The sequence below is a fragment of the Hipposideros armiger genome, unplaced genomic scaffold (genome assembly GCF_001890085.2).
Source record: "Hipposideros armiger isolate ML-2016 unplaced genomic scaffold, ASM189008v1 scaffold_857, whole genome shotgun sequence".
NCBI lineage: Eukaryota > Metazoa > Chordata > Mammalia > Chiroptera > Hipposideridae > Hipposideros > Hipposideros armiger.
The window spans coordinates 571,876-590,066 of record NW_017732207.1 but is presented as its reverse complement, the minus strand read 5'-3'; the positions used below and the strand labels follow the sequence as shown (position 1 = coordinate 590,066).

Below are 18,191 nucleotides of genomic sequence, written 5' to 3'. Positions count from 1 at the left end.
TGTGCTTCTTGCCTTAAAGAGTAGTGTCTCTAACTTGAGTCCTGTATCACAAGGCAATAGAGATGGTGGCACAGCAGGATGAGCAATAAGAGAGTACGTGGCAGACATTGAGACACGGGACTGCCAGGAGACTGTTACAAACATCCCATAAAATGTTAATAGGATAAGTATGGGGTCCATGGAAGTCTATACCAGGGGTATCAGCTCAGTCCAGGAGGCAGGGAAGGCTTCCTAGAGGAGGCTGGGACATGAACACGGAGTGGGCGTCAGGTGCAAGTGCCGTGTAGGACCTGGCTGGGCCAGTTTTGGAATACTCTGTAAGTCATGAAAAGGAGTATGGACTTTTATGCCAAAGGAAATTGGGAATCAGTTTATGTGTGTTTTATGTGTCTTTCACCATTCTGTCTACTGAGGTATTTGTTTTTATTGCAGGTGTAAATGATATATTGCTGTGTAAAAGGTAACTAGTGATGGGAGAAGACATTAGAACCACAGCAGCGAACCAACAATCCAAGAAAGCATATAGCAGCTCTCAATGTGAAACCTTTGCTGGGGAGGGGAGTGGAGTCCCTACTGTTCTCTCCCTTCCTCTTCTCCATTACATTTATAGAAGACCTTTTTGTGTCAATAATATCCCATGGCTGAATTGTTCTCAAGGGGCTAATACTAGACTAGGCATATTAAGAATATGAAGAACACTGTAATGTAGGTACATGAAACCTATCATGACCAGGAATAGAGATCATGATGGCCATTAAGAAGAAAGGATGATAGAAACATTGTCTTTCAGGCAATGACCAGGGATAACCTTTTTACAAATTTTCAGCTTCTAAAACACCTTCAAAAATAAAAACAAAGTTGAATTTGGCCAAATCAGCAATACCTAGCAGATAGCTTCTACCCATTTGTTGAATGAAAGAAAACAATTATTGGAGTAATAATAGTAGGAAATTGGGAATTCAGAGGCCCATGGAAAGGTCTATGTGGGTGGCACCACCAAGTTTTCAAAATCCACTTAAGGCCAAGAGGAAAAGGGCACTACTTGGCTATGGGAGTGACAATTTTCAACTGTCTTGTCAGTACAATTTGAGACAATGGAGAGACAAATTTCCCCATGGTCAGCCAAATGTATTAATTATGCAATCTAATCATAATTAAGAGGTGGCAGGAGCCATCTCCAGGCACTGCATGTGACTATGTGCCCTGGGGAACTGCTATGACACCAGGCACTTCATGCACAGTAAAATCTGCGGGCATATTTTCTAAAAACTAAGCTGATTTGGAGGCAAGTCTTGAATTCTTGGTAGGCTGTGACCATCTGACAAATCCTAGTTCAGATCCTTGCTGGATCCACACTGCAGGAGCACAGCTGTCAGAAAACACATCCTGAAAATGGCAGTATCCTCTGAGAGCCAACAAACAAACCACAGAGTGCATTCTCCCATAATCCTCCTCATCCCACCATTCATCCCCACAGGTGATATTTGGAACAATTTCACAGGATCCACAAGAGGAAGTTTATACTGTCACAGCTTAATTTGTACCCGGACTGCAGTTACTAAAATAGGGGAACTGAGTTTCCAACCCACCAATCTAGCAGCCTCTGCAAGGATTCATTTCCTTTCCTAACAGCCCCATCTGTGCAGTAAGGCATTTGCCTCTGACTTTCCTGGCTGTAATCAAAAAGAGGAGGTTAACCTCAAGTATGTCTAAATGGTGAGTGTGCATTCATTAAATGCTTAAAAACAATGCCATTCTGGGGGCCATCTCTCCCGGTGCTACGCAGTAAGTAAATCCTTATTTGTCACTATTTCAATTACAATGAAGAGTCTTTAAATATAAGGCTCATTAAGGGTGACAAGGAAAGACGACAGACCCAGGATACATTTATGTTAGCCTGTTTCAGACTGCTGCTATAAAATAAGCATGTGGTGATGGTGGGGGGGAGGGGCAGATGGAATTCCAGTTGTTTGTCTGTGTGCCTGCTCGCTAACAAACCCAGGGAATTAGCACTTTAAACAAACAAATTAATGAACACATTACAAGGGAGCCTGGAAATTGAATATTAGCTCGAGCTGAAATAAACACATTTCTTGTTTGAAGCAAGCAGAGGATTCCATTTGTTTTCCAAATACGCACAGCATACAGATATGCTAAAAATTTAAATAGATAAAAAATTAATGTTTTGACTCTGCAGCTGCAATATCCTCTAATATGCCACCCTGCAGCTGTTAGGAAATTACATGTGGTCATCACTGTTTGAGTCTTTCTTCAAATCACAAAGGCTCTGCTTGGAGGATCAGTGAGGATTATCCACAATCATGATGGATGGAAGCACACAGCAGTGAAATGACTTATTTCACGTCTTTGGAGCAAAGTCAAAAAAGCTTGAAGATATTAAAGTAAATGTGTACTGTTGACGCAATGGTTTTAGATGTTGGTTTTATGGGGCAGTGACTCCTAAGCTGATAAATAATGACCTATAAAGACAAATTTAGACACACCGGGAGATTTTTAATAATGTCCTGTCAGTCGATTAGGTTCTTAATGCAACCACATCAAATGTGTTTGGAAGAGGTTAAAATAATCAGCACTTGTAGCTGTTCCTCATCAGGAGAAAAAAGAAATGCTTACATGCCAAAACTCAGGACCCTTGACATGTGTATAGAATTTGAATGCTGATGCCACTTTTAAAACTGGTTGGGTTCTACTTGTGTGTCAAGTACAGAAGGAACCAAAAGAATAACATACAGATGGCAGAAGAAAAACAAGCATCCTCTCTTCCCCTTTCGATCATGACTTTGGTCCTAGCCCATTCATGAGATCTTATAAATCGTGTGTTCTTTTTTGTTAGAGGCTCTTCATTAGTACAAAAATCATAAAAAAAACTTCCCCGTTTTTCAGTGTCTGTAGCTATTGACTTACCCTGAAAAAAATCCCCCATCCCCCCAAAAAAAGCCCCACTACAATAGACTGACCTTTAGATTACAGGACAGTGATTTCTAACCAGTACTGACAAACTCAATTAAGAAAGCTGCAGTAGGACCCAAGGAGTCAGACAGTGTGAAGAAGGAAGGAGTGAGAGGAAGTGTCAGGTGTAAGAGCAAAGCTCTCTCCTCAGTGTGGGTGCCAGTTCTTGCTGCCAACAAGGAAGCATAAGCACCACTCTTGCCCATGTATCTCAATGCCTTGTACCCAGCCTCTTATCAGTTTATGTTTCACTCTTGGTTTACCTTCAAAATGGAAAAACGTCCACTTCAATGAACATTTATGGATCAGTTGGGTGCGAAGAACTATGGAAGTCACAGTGGGAGACAGAGCATTAAGTCAGGTTCAGACTATTCCTTTGAGATGCTCATGACAAGGTCTAATGTCAGAAGAAAGCCACACCTAAAATGCAATAGGTGTCAAAAGAGGACCAGAGAGTATTTATCCAAGAGGAGTAAGAGGGACTTAAACTTGCTTGCTTATTTGATGTTTGCAAATGGTGCTGGCTGAGGACATCCTAGTTAGGAGGGAAGAACTGTGTGCACGGACACACAAGAGCGGGGCAGGGTGGGATGGATAAGAGCACCCAGCATGGCCAGAGCTTCAGACAGTCTCTCAGGGACCAAGGGAAACCAGAGTGAAAATCCGGGGCAGGAATTTAGGCAATGGGAAACCATCAGAGAGTGTTTTGTAAGCCAAAGCTTATCTTCCAGAAGAGTTACCCTCTGTCAGGAAGGAGTGGGGAGAGCTCCAGTGGGGCAGAGCCATTAGGAAAAAATTGAGGCTATCTGAGAAAGATGAGCTTAGGTTTCTCTATAGTAGCAGAGAAAAAGGAGTATAATTAAGAGTCATTGCAAAGGTAGAGTTTGTAAGATGTGCAGTACTTAGAATGTGGCATAGGGAAGAATTAGATGGAACTTCACTGTTTTGAATTGCTCTGATTGAGAAATCAGTAGTGGGTGGACAAGAAAGACAAGAGAAGGAAGAAAAGGACCTGATAGGTGGAGGGGATAAAGATGGGGTTTTCTTTGGAGTTTTTTGAGTCCGGTATTCCTGTGGATCATTTGTCCAGCAGGCAGATGAAAATGAGGGCCTGGAGATGATCGTCATGTGTTCACTGAGACGGAATCTAAAGAGAAAATAGAAATTAGGATTGCATTGAGGCTGTGAAAGACAGTAAGGTCCTAGAGCAGCAGTTCTCAACCTTTCACAGGGGTCGCCTAAGACCATCGGAAAACACATATTTTCGATGGTCTTAGGAACCGAGACACCGCTCCTCTATCCGTCTCCAGGCCCACATGCAGATACGCCCACATACGAGTACCCGGCGACCCCTGTGAAAGAGTTGTTCGACCCCCAAAGGGGTCGCAACCCACAGGTTGAGAACTGCTGGCCTAGAGGCAAGGGGCTGGGGGAGGAAGCGGAGGGTGAAAGATAAAGAGGAAAGTAGGGAGGGGAAATAGTAACCAGAGAAGAAATAATGAACTGGGAAGACCAGCTCACAAAAGTGATGGGGCAGACAGGCTCTGGGTCACAGATGGAGGGGCTCCTGGGCCAGGGCGATGGCACTCCTTTCTCAAAGGAAGGAATGAGGGCAAAGGAGGCATCGAAAAGATACAGAACATTTGAGCAGAAAAGATGAGGGAGCTTATTGTTCTTATTTTAATCAGATTATGTTCATCTTCTAAACAAACAAACAAACAAACAAAAAGAATCAAAAATGTAAACTGACCTGAGTAAGATTTAGTTAAAGAAAAGTGTGGAGAGTGCATACTGAAAGGCTCTATGGTGGGCAAGATGACAAAGCATCACAAAGAGTTCTAAATAGTATGATTGCCAAGAAGCAGAGAAGGTCTTCTTGAAACTTGATCAGGAGATGAAGGCTGATGATACAGTGGTCACACACATGTCCTCTGAAGTGGCACTGCTTCAAAGCCTAGCTCTGCTTTTTACTTGCTATAAAACATTGGGTAAATTAAATTAAGACCTCTAATCTCAGTCTCGAGCTATAAAATGGAGATGTTACTAATCACAGTACCAACCTTGTGGTGTTGTAGTCAGGATTAAATTAGATAATGTATGTGAAGGGCTGTCACATAGTAAATGTTCAATAAACATTAGCAATTTTTCTTTATGTGTAGTAGGTCCAATCAGAACTGATGTTGATATTGATGGTCATGCTTGCATCTAAGTCACTATTTTGCCTGTCACATGTAAACCACAAAGATTGACATGTGTGTAAGAAAAGTAGGTAAGTGCAGCCTTAGCAGTTGTGTTCCCTCTCATACTGAAAAGAAAATCTAGGAGTCTAAATTCAGCTGTGTTCCTTAAGCATACATCCTCAAAGGCCTACTCGGCAATTCAAGCCCTGGCTTGTAGCTCTTATGAAGATAACAGTAATCCTGACCTCATTGGGAACCCTGCCAAGTTGAAAGCTTATAAGATCTTTCTGTCACTACCAAAGCTAGGTAAGATAGTGTTTAGTAAAAATTACATGAAGACGAAAATATAAGTTCTTCTTTTCAATTTAGGAAGGCCCAATTTCAGCATAGGTCATGTTCTTTTTTTTGAAAGAAAAAGTTTAAAGAAATGCCTTGAAATATTCAATCATCCTTCAGCAGACACTGTGGCCTGTTAAATAAAACACAAATTGGGAGAACAAGAACGATACAATCATTGAAAGTTCCAAAGAGAAATTGGATGTACAATTCATAGTTCAAGGTAGGCAGATAGGGTGACAAGATGAGAAACAAGAAAGTGCATTGCAAAAGAAGATAAGGAAAATAAATAAGCAAATGTTAGATTAAAAAAAGGAAGACATCAGAAAATTGAAAAAAATTATAGAGATAGAAGACTAGAACTGGATGGAATAAAGTGGAAGGTGAAAAAGAAGAAAAAAGAACTAAAAAAAAAAAAAGGGTCACACTAAGAAACAGCCTTGATATAATTAGCACATGATGCATTACAAGGCAATTATAGTAAGCATTAGAACCCCAGATTTGAGCTATTCATTCACTCAACATTTCTTGATCAGCATTTATTTGTTAGTTGGTCACTATACTAAGCTCTTCTTCTCACTTCTGCTGGGCGGTTTCTTGGAATCATCAAATGAGAAGATAAGTGAGAAACTGCTTTGAAAATTATAAAATTCCATAAACTCACCATTATTGCTATTAACAATAATATGAAAACAGACCTAGTCTGGCTAAAGCCTTGAAGATCATAATTAACATACCATAAACCAAGCAGTAATTCTATCTGCTGCTAATTACCAATCAAGTAACACAAATACAATGAAATGCTATTTAGCCATTAACAATGAAAATTATGTGGATTCTTTGAATATTTGCCAACATATGGAAATACATAAACTAAAGTGATATTTAAGAGAAACAAAGAATGATGTAGCTGTTGGCTACAACTATGAAATATATATATATATATATATATATATATATGTATATGTTGAAAGAGATTAAAGTAAATATAGTGATATAAATTATTAAAATATAGTATGTATTAATGTTTATTTAAAGTTTACTGATTTGGTAATAATAATATACAATAGAACCACATGTACACATGGCACTCTAAACCAGCTTCTCTAGCATTTAAAACAAACTAGCAAGTTCTTACAATCCCAGAGCCTGCTGGGGTGAATGCCACTCAGTGGGGTAAGCCCCCCTCACAGCAGCCCATAAACTGTGGATGGGGCCAAATTCCACAGACAATCAGCCTGAGGGTTAATTCCACCCACTGACATGCCAATAGCAATCAAGGCTCAACTATACCAGGAGGGCACACAGAACCCACACAAGGGACACTCCTGAAGCACCCAGAGCAGGTGACCAGGGAGACTGTGCCAGGGCTCCACAGGGCACCTACTGCATAATGTCACCAGGCCAAAACTGGGAGACATAGCAGATTTACCTAATATATAGAAACAAATGCAGAGAGGCAGCTAAAATGAGGAAACAAAAAATGCTTCCCAGGCTGGCCGAGTGGCTCAGTTGGTTAAGAGCACGAGCTCTGAGCAACAAGGTCACCGGTTCGATTCCCACATGGGCCAGTGAGCTGCACCCAAGCTAAGCTGCTGCTGAGCAGCCAACAGGTGGCAGGATGTCTCAGCTGGTGAGAGCACGTGCTCCTAACAACAAGATTGCCAGTTCTACTCCCGCATGGGATGGTGGGCTACCCCCCGTCCCCCTGCAACTAAGATTAAACACAGCACCTTGAGCTGAGCGGTTGCGTGCTGCTGACGGGAGGCCGGATAGTGACTGAGCTTGGAGCTGAACTAGCTGCGTCCTCCACAACTAAGACTGAAGGACAACAACTTGGCTGTTTCCCTTCCCCAACTCTCCAACACTGTTCCCCTTCCCCAATTCCCCAATACAAAAATTAAAAAAAAAATGCTTCCCAAATGAAAGAATAGGAGAAAACTCCCATAAAAGAACTAAACAAAACAGAAACAAGCAACCTACTAGATGTAGAGTTCAAAACAATGTTTATAAAGATGCTCAAGGAACTCAGTAATTACTTCAACAAAGAGATAACAAGCATAAAAATGGGCAGAGAAACCATAAAAAAGAACCAGTTAGAAATGAATACAGTAACTGAAATGAAGAATGGACTAGAAGGGATCACCAGCAGACTAGATGAAGCAGAGGATTGAATCAGTGATTTGGAAGACAAAGTAGCAGAAAACACCCAATTGGAACAGCAAAAAGAAAACAAGAGTCCAAAAAAATAAAGATAGTTTAAGAGACCTTTGGAACAACATCAAGAGTAACAACATTTGCATCATAAGGCTACCAGAAACACAAGTGAGAAAGCAGGGATCGAGAAACTATTTGAAGAAACAAAGACTGAAAACTTTCCTAAACTGGAAAAGGAAATAGACACACAAATCCAGGAAGCACAGACAGTCTCAAATAAGATAGACCCAAACAAGCCCACACCAAGACACATTATAATTAAAATGGTGAAGGTTAAAGACAAAGAGATAATCCCAAAAGCAACAAGAGAAAGATAACTAGCAACTTATAAGGGAGCTCCTATAAGACTGTCAGCTGATTTCTCAACAGAAATTTTGCAGGCCAGAAGAGACTGGCATGAAATATTCAATGTAATGAAAAGCAAGGACCTACAACCAAGAGTATTCTACCCAGAAAGGCTATCATTTAAAATTAAGGGACAGATAAAGATCTTCCCAAACATGAAAAAGCTAAAGGAGTTCATTACAAACAAACCAGCATTACAAGGAATGTTAGAGGCACTTCTTTAAGATGGAAAAGAAAAGATCAAAATTATGCACAATAAAATGGCAATAGCTACATATCTATCAAAAATTACTTTCAATTGGATTAAGTGGATTAAATTCTACAATCAAAAGACACAGGAGGGCTGAAGAGATAAAAAAACAAAACCTTTACATATGTTGCCTACAAGAGACTCACTACAGATTGAAAGACAGGCACAGACAGAAAGTAAAGGGATGGGAAAAGATAGTTTATGAAAATGGAAACAAAAAGCAAAAACAAAAAAAGCTGAGGTAGCAATACTTATACCAGAAATAACAGACTTTAAAACAAAGTCTATAATAAGTTACAGAGAAGGATCCAGTAATTGCACTTCTGGATATTTATCTGAAGAAACCCAAAACACTATTTCGAGGGGATGTGTGCATCCATATGTCCATTGCAGCACTGTTTACAATGGCCAAGATGTGGAGGCAGCCTGGGTGTCTGCTGACGGATGGATAAAGAGGAGGTGGTATATATATATATATATATATATATATATATATATATATATATATATATATATATATATATAATGGAATATTGCTTGGTCATGGAAGGGAATGGGTTCCTGCCATCTGCAGTGGCATCGATGGACCTGGAGGGTATTGTGCTGAGTGGAGTGTCACACAAGGAAAGAAAGATTTAATATGATTTCACTTATATGTGGAATCTAAAGAACAAAATAAACAAGCAAAACAAAAATAAACTCATAGATACAGAAAACATTTTGATGGTAGCCAGGTGAGAGAGGGTTTGTGGGTATGAGTGAATAAAGGGGAAGGGATTAAAAAGTACAAGTTGGGTGTTACAAAGTAGTCATGGGGATGTAGGGTATAGCAAAAGAAACATAGTCAATAATATAATAACTATGTATGGTGTCAGATGGGTGATAGATGAGAAGTGTTGGGGCAGGGTGAAAAAGGTGAGGGGATTAAGAACTAAAAATTGGTGGTTACAAAATAGTCACGGAGATGTAAAGTAAAGCATATGGAATATAGTTAATAATATGGCAATAACTATGTATATTACCAGGTGGGTACTAGACTAGTCAGGGGGATCACTTCTTAAATTATATAAATGTCTAACCAGTCTGCTGTATACCTGAAATTAATACAAAATAATACTGAATGTCCACTGTAATTGAAAAATTTAAAAAAGGGGGAAAAAGGTGAAGGGTATTTCCAGGTATAAAACAAACTCCCAGGTATAAAACACTTAAGTCACGGGGATGTAATGTATAGCATAGGGAATATAGTCAATAATATTGTCATAGAGTGGTATGGTGTCAGATAGTTGTTGGACTTATCATGGTGATCATTTCTGTAGGTATATAAATGTTGAAGAACTATGATGTATCCTTGAAACTAATGTAATGTTGTAAATAATTACTACATAATAAATATATTATTTATTATGATGCCTAATCACAGAGGTAAACACAGCTGGTATGGACATGTGGTTGGAATACTCTGAAAAGCAGAAATTAAAAGCTGCCAATAACATCTCTTTATTCACTTTATTTTTTTAATTACATTTATTGGAGTGGGACATTGGTTAGTAAACTTATATAGGTTTCAAGTGTACATTGCTATAATATGTCATCTATATCGCATGTTGTATGTTCACCACCCCAGAGTCCATTCTCCTTCCATCACCATATGCCTATTTGCCCTGCTTTTCTCTTTCCTCTCTCCTTTAGTGGTTACCTTACCCCCTGGTAACCACTAAATTTTTGTCTGTGTCTATGAGTTTTGGTGTCTTTCTTTCTTTGTCTTGTTCATATGTTAGCTACGTTTTAAATAACAATCTTTTTAAACATCGTCCTTAGTCTCTATTGTATGTAATCAACTGTGTTTGGCATCACAGGATACAATGCAATGGTTAAGGATTTCAATTCTGGAAGCACACTTTCTAGGTTCAAATCTTGGCCCTATCTTCCAACTTTTGTCATTTTGAGCAAGTTACTTAATCTTTCTGTGTTTCAGTTTCTTCATACGTAATGGAGATCAAATTAGTGCCTATCTTGGAGGATCATTATTAATATTAAATGTCAAAATGCATTCAAAGCAATTAACACAGTGCTTATAACATAATGAGCCCTCAGAACAGTCACCTATTTTTAGGCATTGGGAAAAGATCACTCACAGAGAACATGAACTTTTCAATGCCAACTACCAGCTAAGTGGCAGAAACAAACCAGCATACTAGGAATTACTATGTGGGAGCAGCCAAGAGGAAGCTGGTCTTAGAAGAGAAGGAATCTGAGCCAGGCTGTGAGGGATGGATGGGTAGGACTCTGATGATCAAAACAAGCTATTAGCTGCTCCACATTTATAGGGTGTGCCTCTCTCCTTCCTTTCAGCTTACAGCCACAGGCGCAGCTACAGCAAGATGGGGGCAGTGCCAACCCTCCTCCTCCACAAACAGAAGCTGCTGTAAAACAGAATTGGCTCTCACCTCTCTGGCTTCAAGTCACTGTGTCTGGACGCACAGAGCTGGTACGCTGGCTCATGCATGGCTCCATCCAGGTCCTTAATTATGTTCAACTGGAACTGGTTTTTTTTCATTACTCAGTGTTGCAGTTGTTTCAGCTTATTCCAAAATACGGATTTGTTGCTCTTTTAAACTGTGCGTGTGTGTGCATTTTAACTTTTTTGCTACTTTTTTTAGGGCCTTCTTTCAGAAATGATGATAAGAAATGGGGAATATCGTGGATGGGGCTCAAAACATTTTCAAAAAACGATGTGGAAGAAAAATGTTAACAGGTTTTCTAACCAGTCAACAAATGGCTTCACACAGGTTCAGAGAGCGAACACGTTTCAGACCTAACACTGGAGGATAATTACTGGTTGCTCTTTGATGCTTATTAGCAGGCAAGAGAGTGGCAAACCTAAGCTTCCTTAGCGATCCCTCTGCTTCTCTGCTTGCCCATAAAGAGAAGAAGGAAGGATGGGAGGGAGAGAGGGAGGGAGTCCATGATCTGTGGACAGGTTCATTATTTCGTGTACCTTTAAAGAGCGCCAACAAATTGTTCAACATAGTAAGATCAGTTAGTGCAGGGCTTCCCAAAGACTGTCCTGCAAACCACTGGTTAGCTCTGTGAGAAGCTGTAATCAATGAAGGGGAGAGGTCTGCAATTAAGTGTTTGGAAAATCACATCCAGCTTCCTTCATCTTAGAGATTCACAATGCATACCTGTTTAGTTAAGGTTCTGAGAAATCCTGCAATAAAGAAAGTTGCTTAATGTTATTTAACTGAGAGTTTCCCTAATTCATTTAGCCAGGAGTCTTTTTTTGCATGTAACACATATTAACCATTGCTTAGAACCTAAGTGCCATGGATTACAAGATGAAAATGCTCAGAGTAATATTTCTTTACTGACATTTATCTTCTTTTGCTTATATTCAGGCACAGATGTATGAAAAAAAATGAACCAGCATTTAAAAAATATACTGTTTAAGCAAACAAAAATTTTAATACCCCAGAATTCTGCCACCCTAACAAATCAGCTGTTTAAAATTTTCCAGTATTCCTCTCTACAATATTACTCACAATATTACCTCCTTTTCTACCTAAGAACTCAAAAGTACAGTCATTCCATTAGGTCATTCCTCAAAGCCCAAGGCAGTTTTTTTATGCATCTGTACTTGGATATTTCTCACTCATGCCTTCTTTTTAATTCTCACCAACTTTTATAAACACAAGAAAGGTTTTAGCTGAGAAAAACAAATGAAGAAAGCACCTCAGGCTTTGAAATTTTTGGATAATGTTAAGATATGGGCATAATATTAAGAAAAAAAAATCTATGAAGAAAAAAACCTGGCTTTCCATAACACTTAACCATGTCTGCTGCAATCTTATCCACTCCTGCCTCTAACCCCAGTTCATTTATCTCTGTTGAAAACTTTCAGCCCTGGCCTAAAGCTCACAAACTGTATATATGCTTTGAGAGACTTGAAGGGAAAAACCCCACACATATGACATCTCCATATGTGATAACACATTGAGGTTATTGGACCTGTTCCCGGGATGTGTTTATTCTTGTCTGCATGATAGATGAGATGTAATTTTCTTTCTTAAACAGCCAAGTGCAATTAAAAGGTCTCCGATGATGATCTTAGGTACAGCTCAGACAGAGAATAAATCCCGTGAGTAAATCCAACCACCCTGCACAGCTCACACATGATAGAGGAAGCAGAGGGGGTCCTTCCCCAGGGCTTCCACTGTGCCAAAACTTCTGAAGAACGAAGAAAGTCCATTCCACTGATGGCACTGCCTGGAGTGGGTTATCTTGTGGTTTGTCTACCATCACAGGACTCCTCCTAACACCCTCCTTAGATGAAAGTCATTGAAATGTTCCATGAAGTTAACTATGAACTGACTAAAGCAACACTTCAGTTAAAAACATTCCAGGACTGTAGGTTCAGGGTAAAACGAAGATAGCAGATGAGCTACAGTAAGAAAGCTGTGTTCACTTAGAACTTCAGCCTCCTCTGGACAGCTACCCCTGGATGTCCAGTGGTCACCCCATGTTGAACTTGTCCAAATTCAAACACATTATCTTTTTCTTCTGGACCTTAAGTCCTCAAATTTATTTGGCTAGAAATCTGGAAATCATGCCCCAAACTCCCTCTCCCTTAGCCCCCAGGGCTAGGAGATAGCCAACTTCTGTTGCTTCTACAGTAGTTCCCCTGATCTGTGATTTTGCCTTTCATGGTTTTGGTTACCCTCAGTCAACTGCTGTTCAAAAATATTAAATGGAAAATTCCAAAATAAACAATTTATATGTTTTAAATTGCATGCCATTCTGAGTAGCATGATGGAATCTCCTACCATTCTGCATTGTCCCGCTGGGAATGTGAAGCATCCCTTTGTCCAGCGTATCCACACTGGATAAACTACCTGGCCACCTGGCCATTAGTTATTAATACTTAGTGGTTGTCTTGGTTAGCAGACTGACTGTCATAGTATCACAGTGCTTGTGTCCAAGTCACCCTATTTTACTTAGCAATGGCCCCAAAGCACACGGATAGTGATGCTGGCAATCCAGATATGCCAAATAGAAGCCATAAAGTGCTTCCTGTAAGTGAAAAGGTATGTGTGTATGGGAAAAAAATATAGTATACATAGGGTTCAGTACTATACTTTCCAAGATCCCCCTCAGGCATCTACCAGGGATCTTGGAACGTATCCACCACAGATAAGAGGGGATTACTGTATAAGATTGAACCTTATGAAATTTCCACTACTTGACCATTTATGCCCACAAAATAGCAATCTCACATGGGCTAACCTAATGTATAATTAATACTTAGTGAATCCGTGCCCCCTTCTCTTCATTCCCTCAGCAATTTTCTCATTAAAGACCTTCGTCTCCCATCAGGATTTCTGTAACTACCTCCCAAAGGCTCTTCTGCCCCCAGTTTTGTATTTCTGAAAACAATCTTCCATAGATCTTTCTCTTGACAGAGGAATGACCACAACAGCCCCCCTCCTTAAACACCTTCAAGAGATCCCCGCAGCCTTGATAACAAAGTGTGCTCTCCTTAAACAGAACATCCAAAGGCTTTCATGACTGGGCCTACTTCCTTGTGTTTCAGTCCCACCACTTCCACATTAAGGGCTGGCATTCTATTTAACTCTTTGTTAATGCCTCAATAGACAATATTTTTTGGCCCACTTCCTGGAATGTTCTCTCCTCCAAATCTCTAAAGCCCTCTAATTCTTACACATCTTTCAAAATCATCTCAGTTATGAAACGCCCCAGAAATCCTTCACTACCCAGCCCTCCCACACACACAACATACACACACACCCTCTAGTCTAGGTTAGGGTCCTGTCCCACAGGCCCAGCTTATGTCCACAGCAATATCATTTGCAACACATATCCCCTTCCTTCCTACACTGTATGCTTTTTGAATGCAAGCACCACATCTTATTCATCTTTGCATCCCTAGAGCCCAGTACAGTGCCTAGCACAGAGAGTGTGCTTAATAAACGTTTGATGAAGCAATAAATGAATGAATGGTTTACAATTCTACAGAGTGAAAAGGGAGGTGTTCAGAAAGGGCACATATTTATTAAAAAAGTAACTTCAGGATCCATACAGTTCTCTGAAAGATCAACAATTGAACTTACTGTTCAGTTTTCCTATACCAAATACTCATACACCAGTCTCTAGTTGACAAAGGGTTTCCATACACCTGACAATGGTTACCTTATTTAAAACTTTTATTTAACATTCCTAATTCCCAGGACAGCTAAGGTTTGTCCCTTCCAGCTCATTTTAGTGGGACCTGCTCTTCTAGGACTAGGGACTTCCAAAGTCATTTAGTGTAGTCCCATGATTCTTTATTCTAATGGTTCCCTATTAGTCTTAAAAAATTAATACATCTCCTAATCACCTAATTTACTTTCAAAGAGGACTCTGGACATTGGCGAGAACAGAGCACATTAAAAATTAAAATTTCCCATCTCCTTATATAAACATTTATTTTAAAAATTTCCCCCAGCATAAAAATTTTGATGCAGAATAGGTTGGAAATAGAAAAGCCATTAGAAGGTCCTACCTTCTAACTCCTCTCTCTATCATGTCTCCTTGTTCCAGTCCATCTCCCACCCAGTTTGCTCATTTCCTGCCCAGACCACATCCTTAGTCAAGTCATAGTCCTCTCCAAAACTCTCATTGCTATACTGCCCACAAAATTCCATCCAAACATTTTGGCCTGAGACTTTGGGTTTTCTATACCCTGGTTGCAATTTAAATTTTCCAACTGCTTTGTTTACTGTGCTTTAATATAAGCTATGTTCTTCAGCCAGAATGGACTGCTCACTGGCCATGAATGGTCCAGCCTGCATGCTCTGTCCTCTGGGTCTGTCTCCTGGGAGAACCACACTCAGAAAGCCCACCTGACCTACCTCTGTCTAACCTAATCCTAGCTATTCTTCAGGAAGATCTTGAAACTCTACCTCCTCCACAACGCCTTCCATTTCTTTTACTCACCCCTCCTCTGAACTCCTACAACACTTACTGCCATTTGGTGTTATCATCCATAAATTGCTTTGTACTATTTGTTAATTGCACTGTGTCTGGTTCATCTCCTTAGGTAGTCCCTGTGTCCCCTCAAACAGCAACTCAGGGCTTTGTGCTCAGTGAATGCTGAGTAAATAGCCACCAATGTGCTTTCATCATGTCAGGGCCTCTTAGTCCTCATGGTAGCTCTTTCTCCATATCCTAAAGTAAAAATCAGTAGCTGAACTCAAGTTTACAAACGATTGAAACAGTCAGCCTCTGCCATCTCCAGATTTCTCTTCAAGGGTGGGCACTTGACTTACCATTTGCCTACTTCCCAAGTCAGTTGTGACTACAACTGGTATCACTGGCAATAGGCTCACACCCTATAGTTGGTGGGGTATCTCATTAGTGTCAAGCCTAGGCTTTCTGAGCTCCCACTTTTCATTGCCCCTAAAATGTATGCAATCTCTACAACTGGTTTTTGCACTAAATTCCAGCATTTTTTGGCTGTAGCCCTGCTCTTGACAGTTTAGTCTTCCTAGGGTATAGGTTTTGGACCTTAGTGTCTAGCCTTTAGCTAAGGTCATGTGCAAAACAGAAGGGATTGCCCAAGACCATGGCACTACCAGCTATATTTGGAGCACTGACATTGATTTGCTGAGTCCCTACCCACCAAACTTGACAACTGAAACATCAATGCTGTCCCAGACTGAATGTGCCTACTCATACTATGATCCAAACACTTGGCCACACCTCCTCCCTGTGCAGGGACAAGCCATACAGAGGCCAACCCCTCCAGCATGCATCCAACCAGATCCTAGCTTTCTCACCTTCCCACTCATCTAGTAGCATCCCAGAATGCCCTCCAGGCAAGCCCTTCAGAGCTGGGATTATAACTGCTACAAGGAAATCCCTTCATGGTTCTTCTAAATTGGGAAAAGTGGGTCAAGAAATGTATAATAACTCACTAGCCTGTAAATTCTTCTCTCTAGATAATAAGCCCTTTGAGGACAGTGTTTGTCTTATTCAGCTGTGTGTGTGTGTGTGTGTGTGTGTGTGTGTGTGTGTGTGTCTTCTGAACATCTGAACATTAGTAGAAGCCCAAAGATATCTGCTGTATGAATGGTTGGATGACCACAAACACAGTATGGCTCTTTCATCATTATCCAAATTCCGTGCTGCTTTCCAAATTTATTTCTTTTTGATATTTGAGTTCTAAAATGAGGAGGAAAAATCCCAACTCCTGGGGAAACTGATTTACTTTTGGGTTAATCTCCCTAAATTTTTGTGGATGGAGCTGATAGCCAAGGTTCTTTGGAGCAAAAGGCAGGAGATAATGTAGACAATAGGGAGAAATTTAGAAAATACATTCTTTTATCTTAAGCTGAAGTGTGCCCCATGCATAGGAGGTACTATTAACAGGACTCCAATCTTCATTAATAGGAAGTTCTACGTTTTTTTTCAGAAATTAAAAAAGTGTTATTAGAAGATTCCATTTAAATCCATAAATATTTACAAAATGTCTCATAGGAGACAGTGGAGTGAGTTCCCGGGCATGAAACAAATGTCTCCCAAAAAAAGAGCTCTTGATTTGCTGACAAAGGACAAGTACAAGGGCCTTCTTAGGCCTGGTATGAAGAACCCTAGCCTTTGGCCCGTGGTTCTGTGACTAGGAAGGAAGTCTCACTCACCAGCACAGTATCCCACGAGGTTGAGGAACTGCTCTTCTTTACAGCTGGTCCTGCAGTTCCCACCAGTAAGAGTGACATGAGGGTGACAGGAGGTGCAGTCATATTCCGATGGGCCATGGCACTGCCTGCAAGTGGGGTGGCATTCTAGGGAGAAAACAAGGGCAAGGATTGGGATTAGCAGCTCAGCATGTAAGTACATCAACTATGCAACGCACTCCACAGACTGCATGAAGAGTAGAACTCAAACCCTACCCGTCTTTCGAAGATTCCTGAATAAGCTTGGTACACACTTAGGCCTAACCGAGAGAATGCATTTTGGGGTGTCAGTGAAAATGCGAACTGTGAACAGAATATGGAATCTAGAACCATAAAAATTAAGAGGGATTGCACATTCCAGGGGGGGCCAGCATGACCATCCCCATCCATGTAAATCAGACTGCTCAGATCAAAGTGACAAAGCAGTTAAGTGGAGTGGTAACACTCCCCCTCCCTAAAATACCATGATTTAAGGAGAGCAAGGCAGGAAAAAGAGAGAGAGAGACATTTTGCTTCTCAGAAATTCCTAGCAGGCAAAGTGAGGGACGATACACAGCCAGGGATACTAAACCTTCCCACTAGAGTCAAATGCCGCAGTGCAGATTCCTGTTTTAGTAGCAAGACTTAACTAATATACCAAGAACAGAAAAGGTCCTCTTTCTGGGGGTTATCATGAGCTGTATTTGAAGTTCAATTCTTCAGACAAAAGTATGACAATGCTGTGTTTCCCCCAGAAACACCACCAAATGAACAAGAGGCACTCCATTAGAAAAATCACAAAATTACAAGTGAGTCACAGTAGGTGAGGGCAATAAAGACAAGGATGGCAAGGAATGAGAGCGGGCTGCAGCTGCGGCTGCATTTGTACTGCCAGAGAAGGCAGCGGGAGCAAGCGGATGGAAGGAGATGGAAGGCTGTCCCTGCCAAGGACGAGGCGGTCTAAGCATGTCTGATTCCAAGAGGAGGGGCGATGAAGGGCAGGAGCTGGGTCGAACTTGCTGGAACCGATGACAAAGAATTCCCTTCTGGCACAGAGCTGGAGGAAAGCAAAGACACAGATTTCGAGTAAAGTCAACTGCTTCTCGCTTCTTCTGGCAAGAGGCCAAAAGAAGATAAGAAGTTATACAAAAAAAAAAAAAAAAGAAAGAAAGAAAAAAG

At 40.6% G+C, this 18,191-nt stretch overlaps 1 protein-coding gene across 3 annotated transcripts in view; it reads right to left on the bottom strand.

Annotated features, from left to right (window-relative positions):
- Nucleotides 1-18,191, bottom strand: part of LOC109374692 (extracellular matrix protein FRAS1-like) — a 320,228-nt gene that overhangs the window by 58,956 nt on the left and 243,081 nt on the right. For all 3 annotated transcript variants that reach the window (XM_019629460.1, XM_019629458.1, XM_019629459.1), the window contains one exon: nucleotides 16,998-17,141. In XM_019629460.1, coding sequence (XP_019485005.1) covers nucleotides 16,998-17,141 — 144 coding nt within the window. The remainder of the gene's footprint in view (nucleotides 1-16,997; nucleotides 17,142-18,191) is intronic.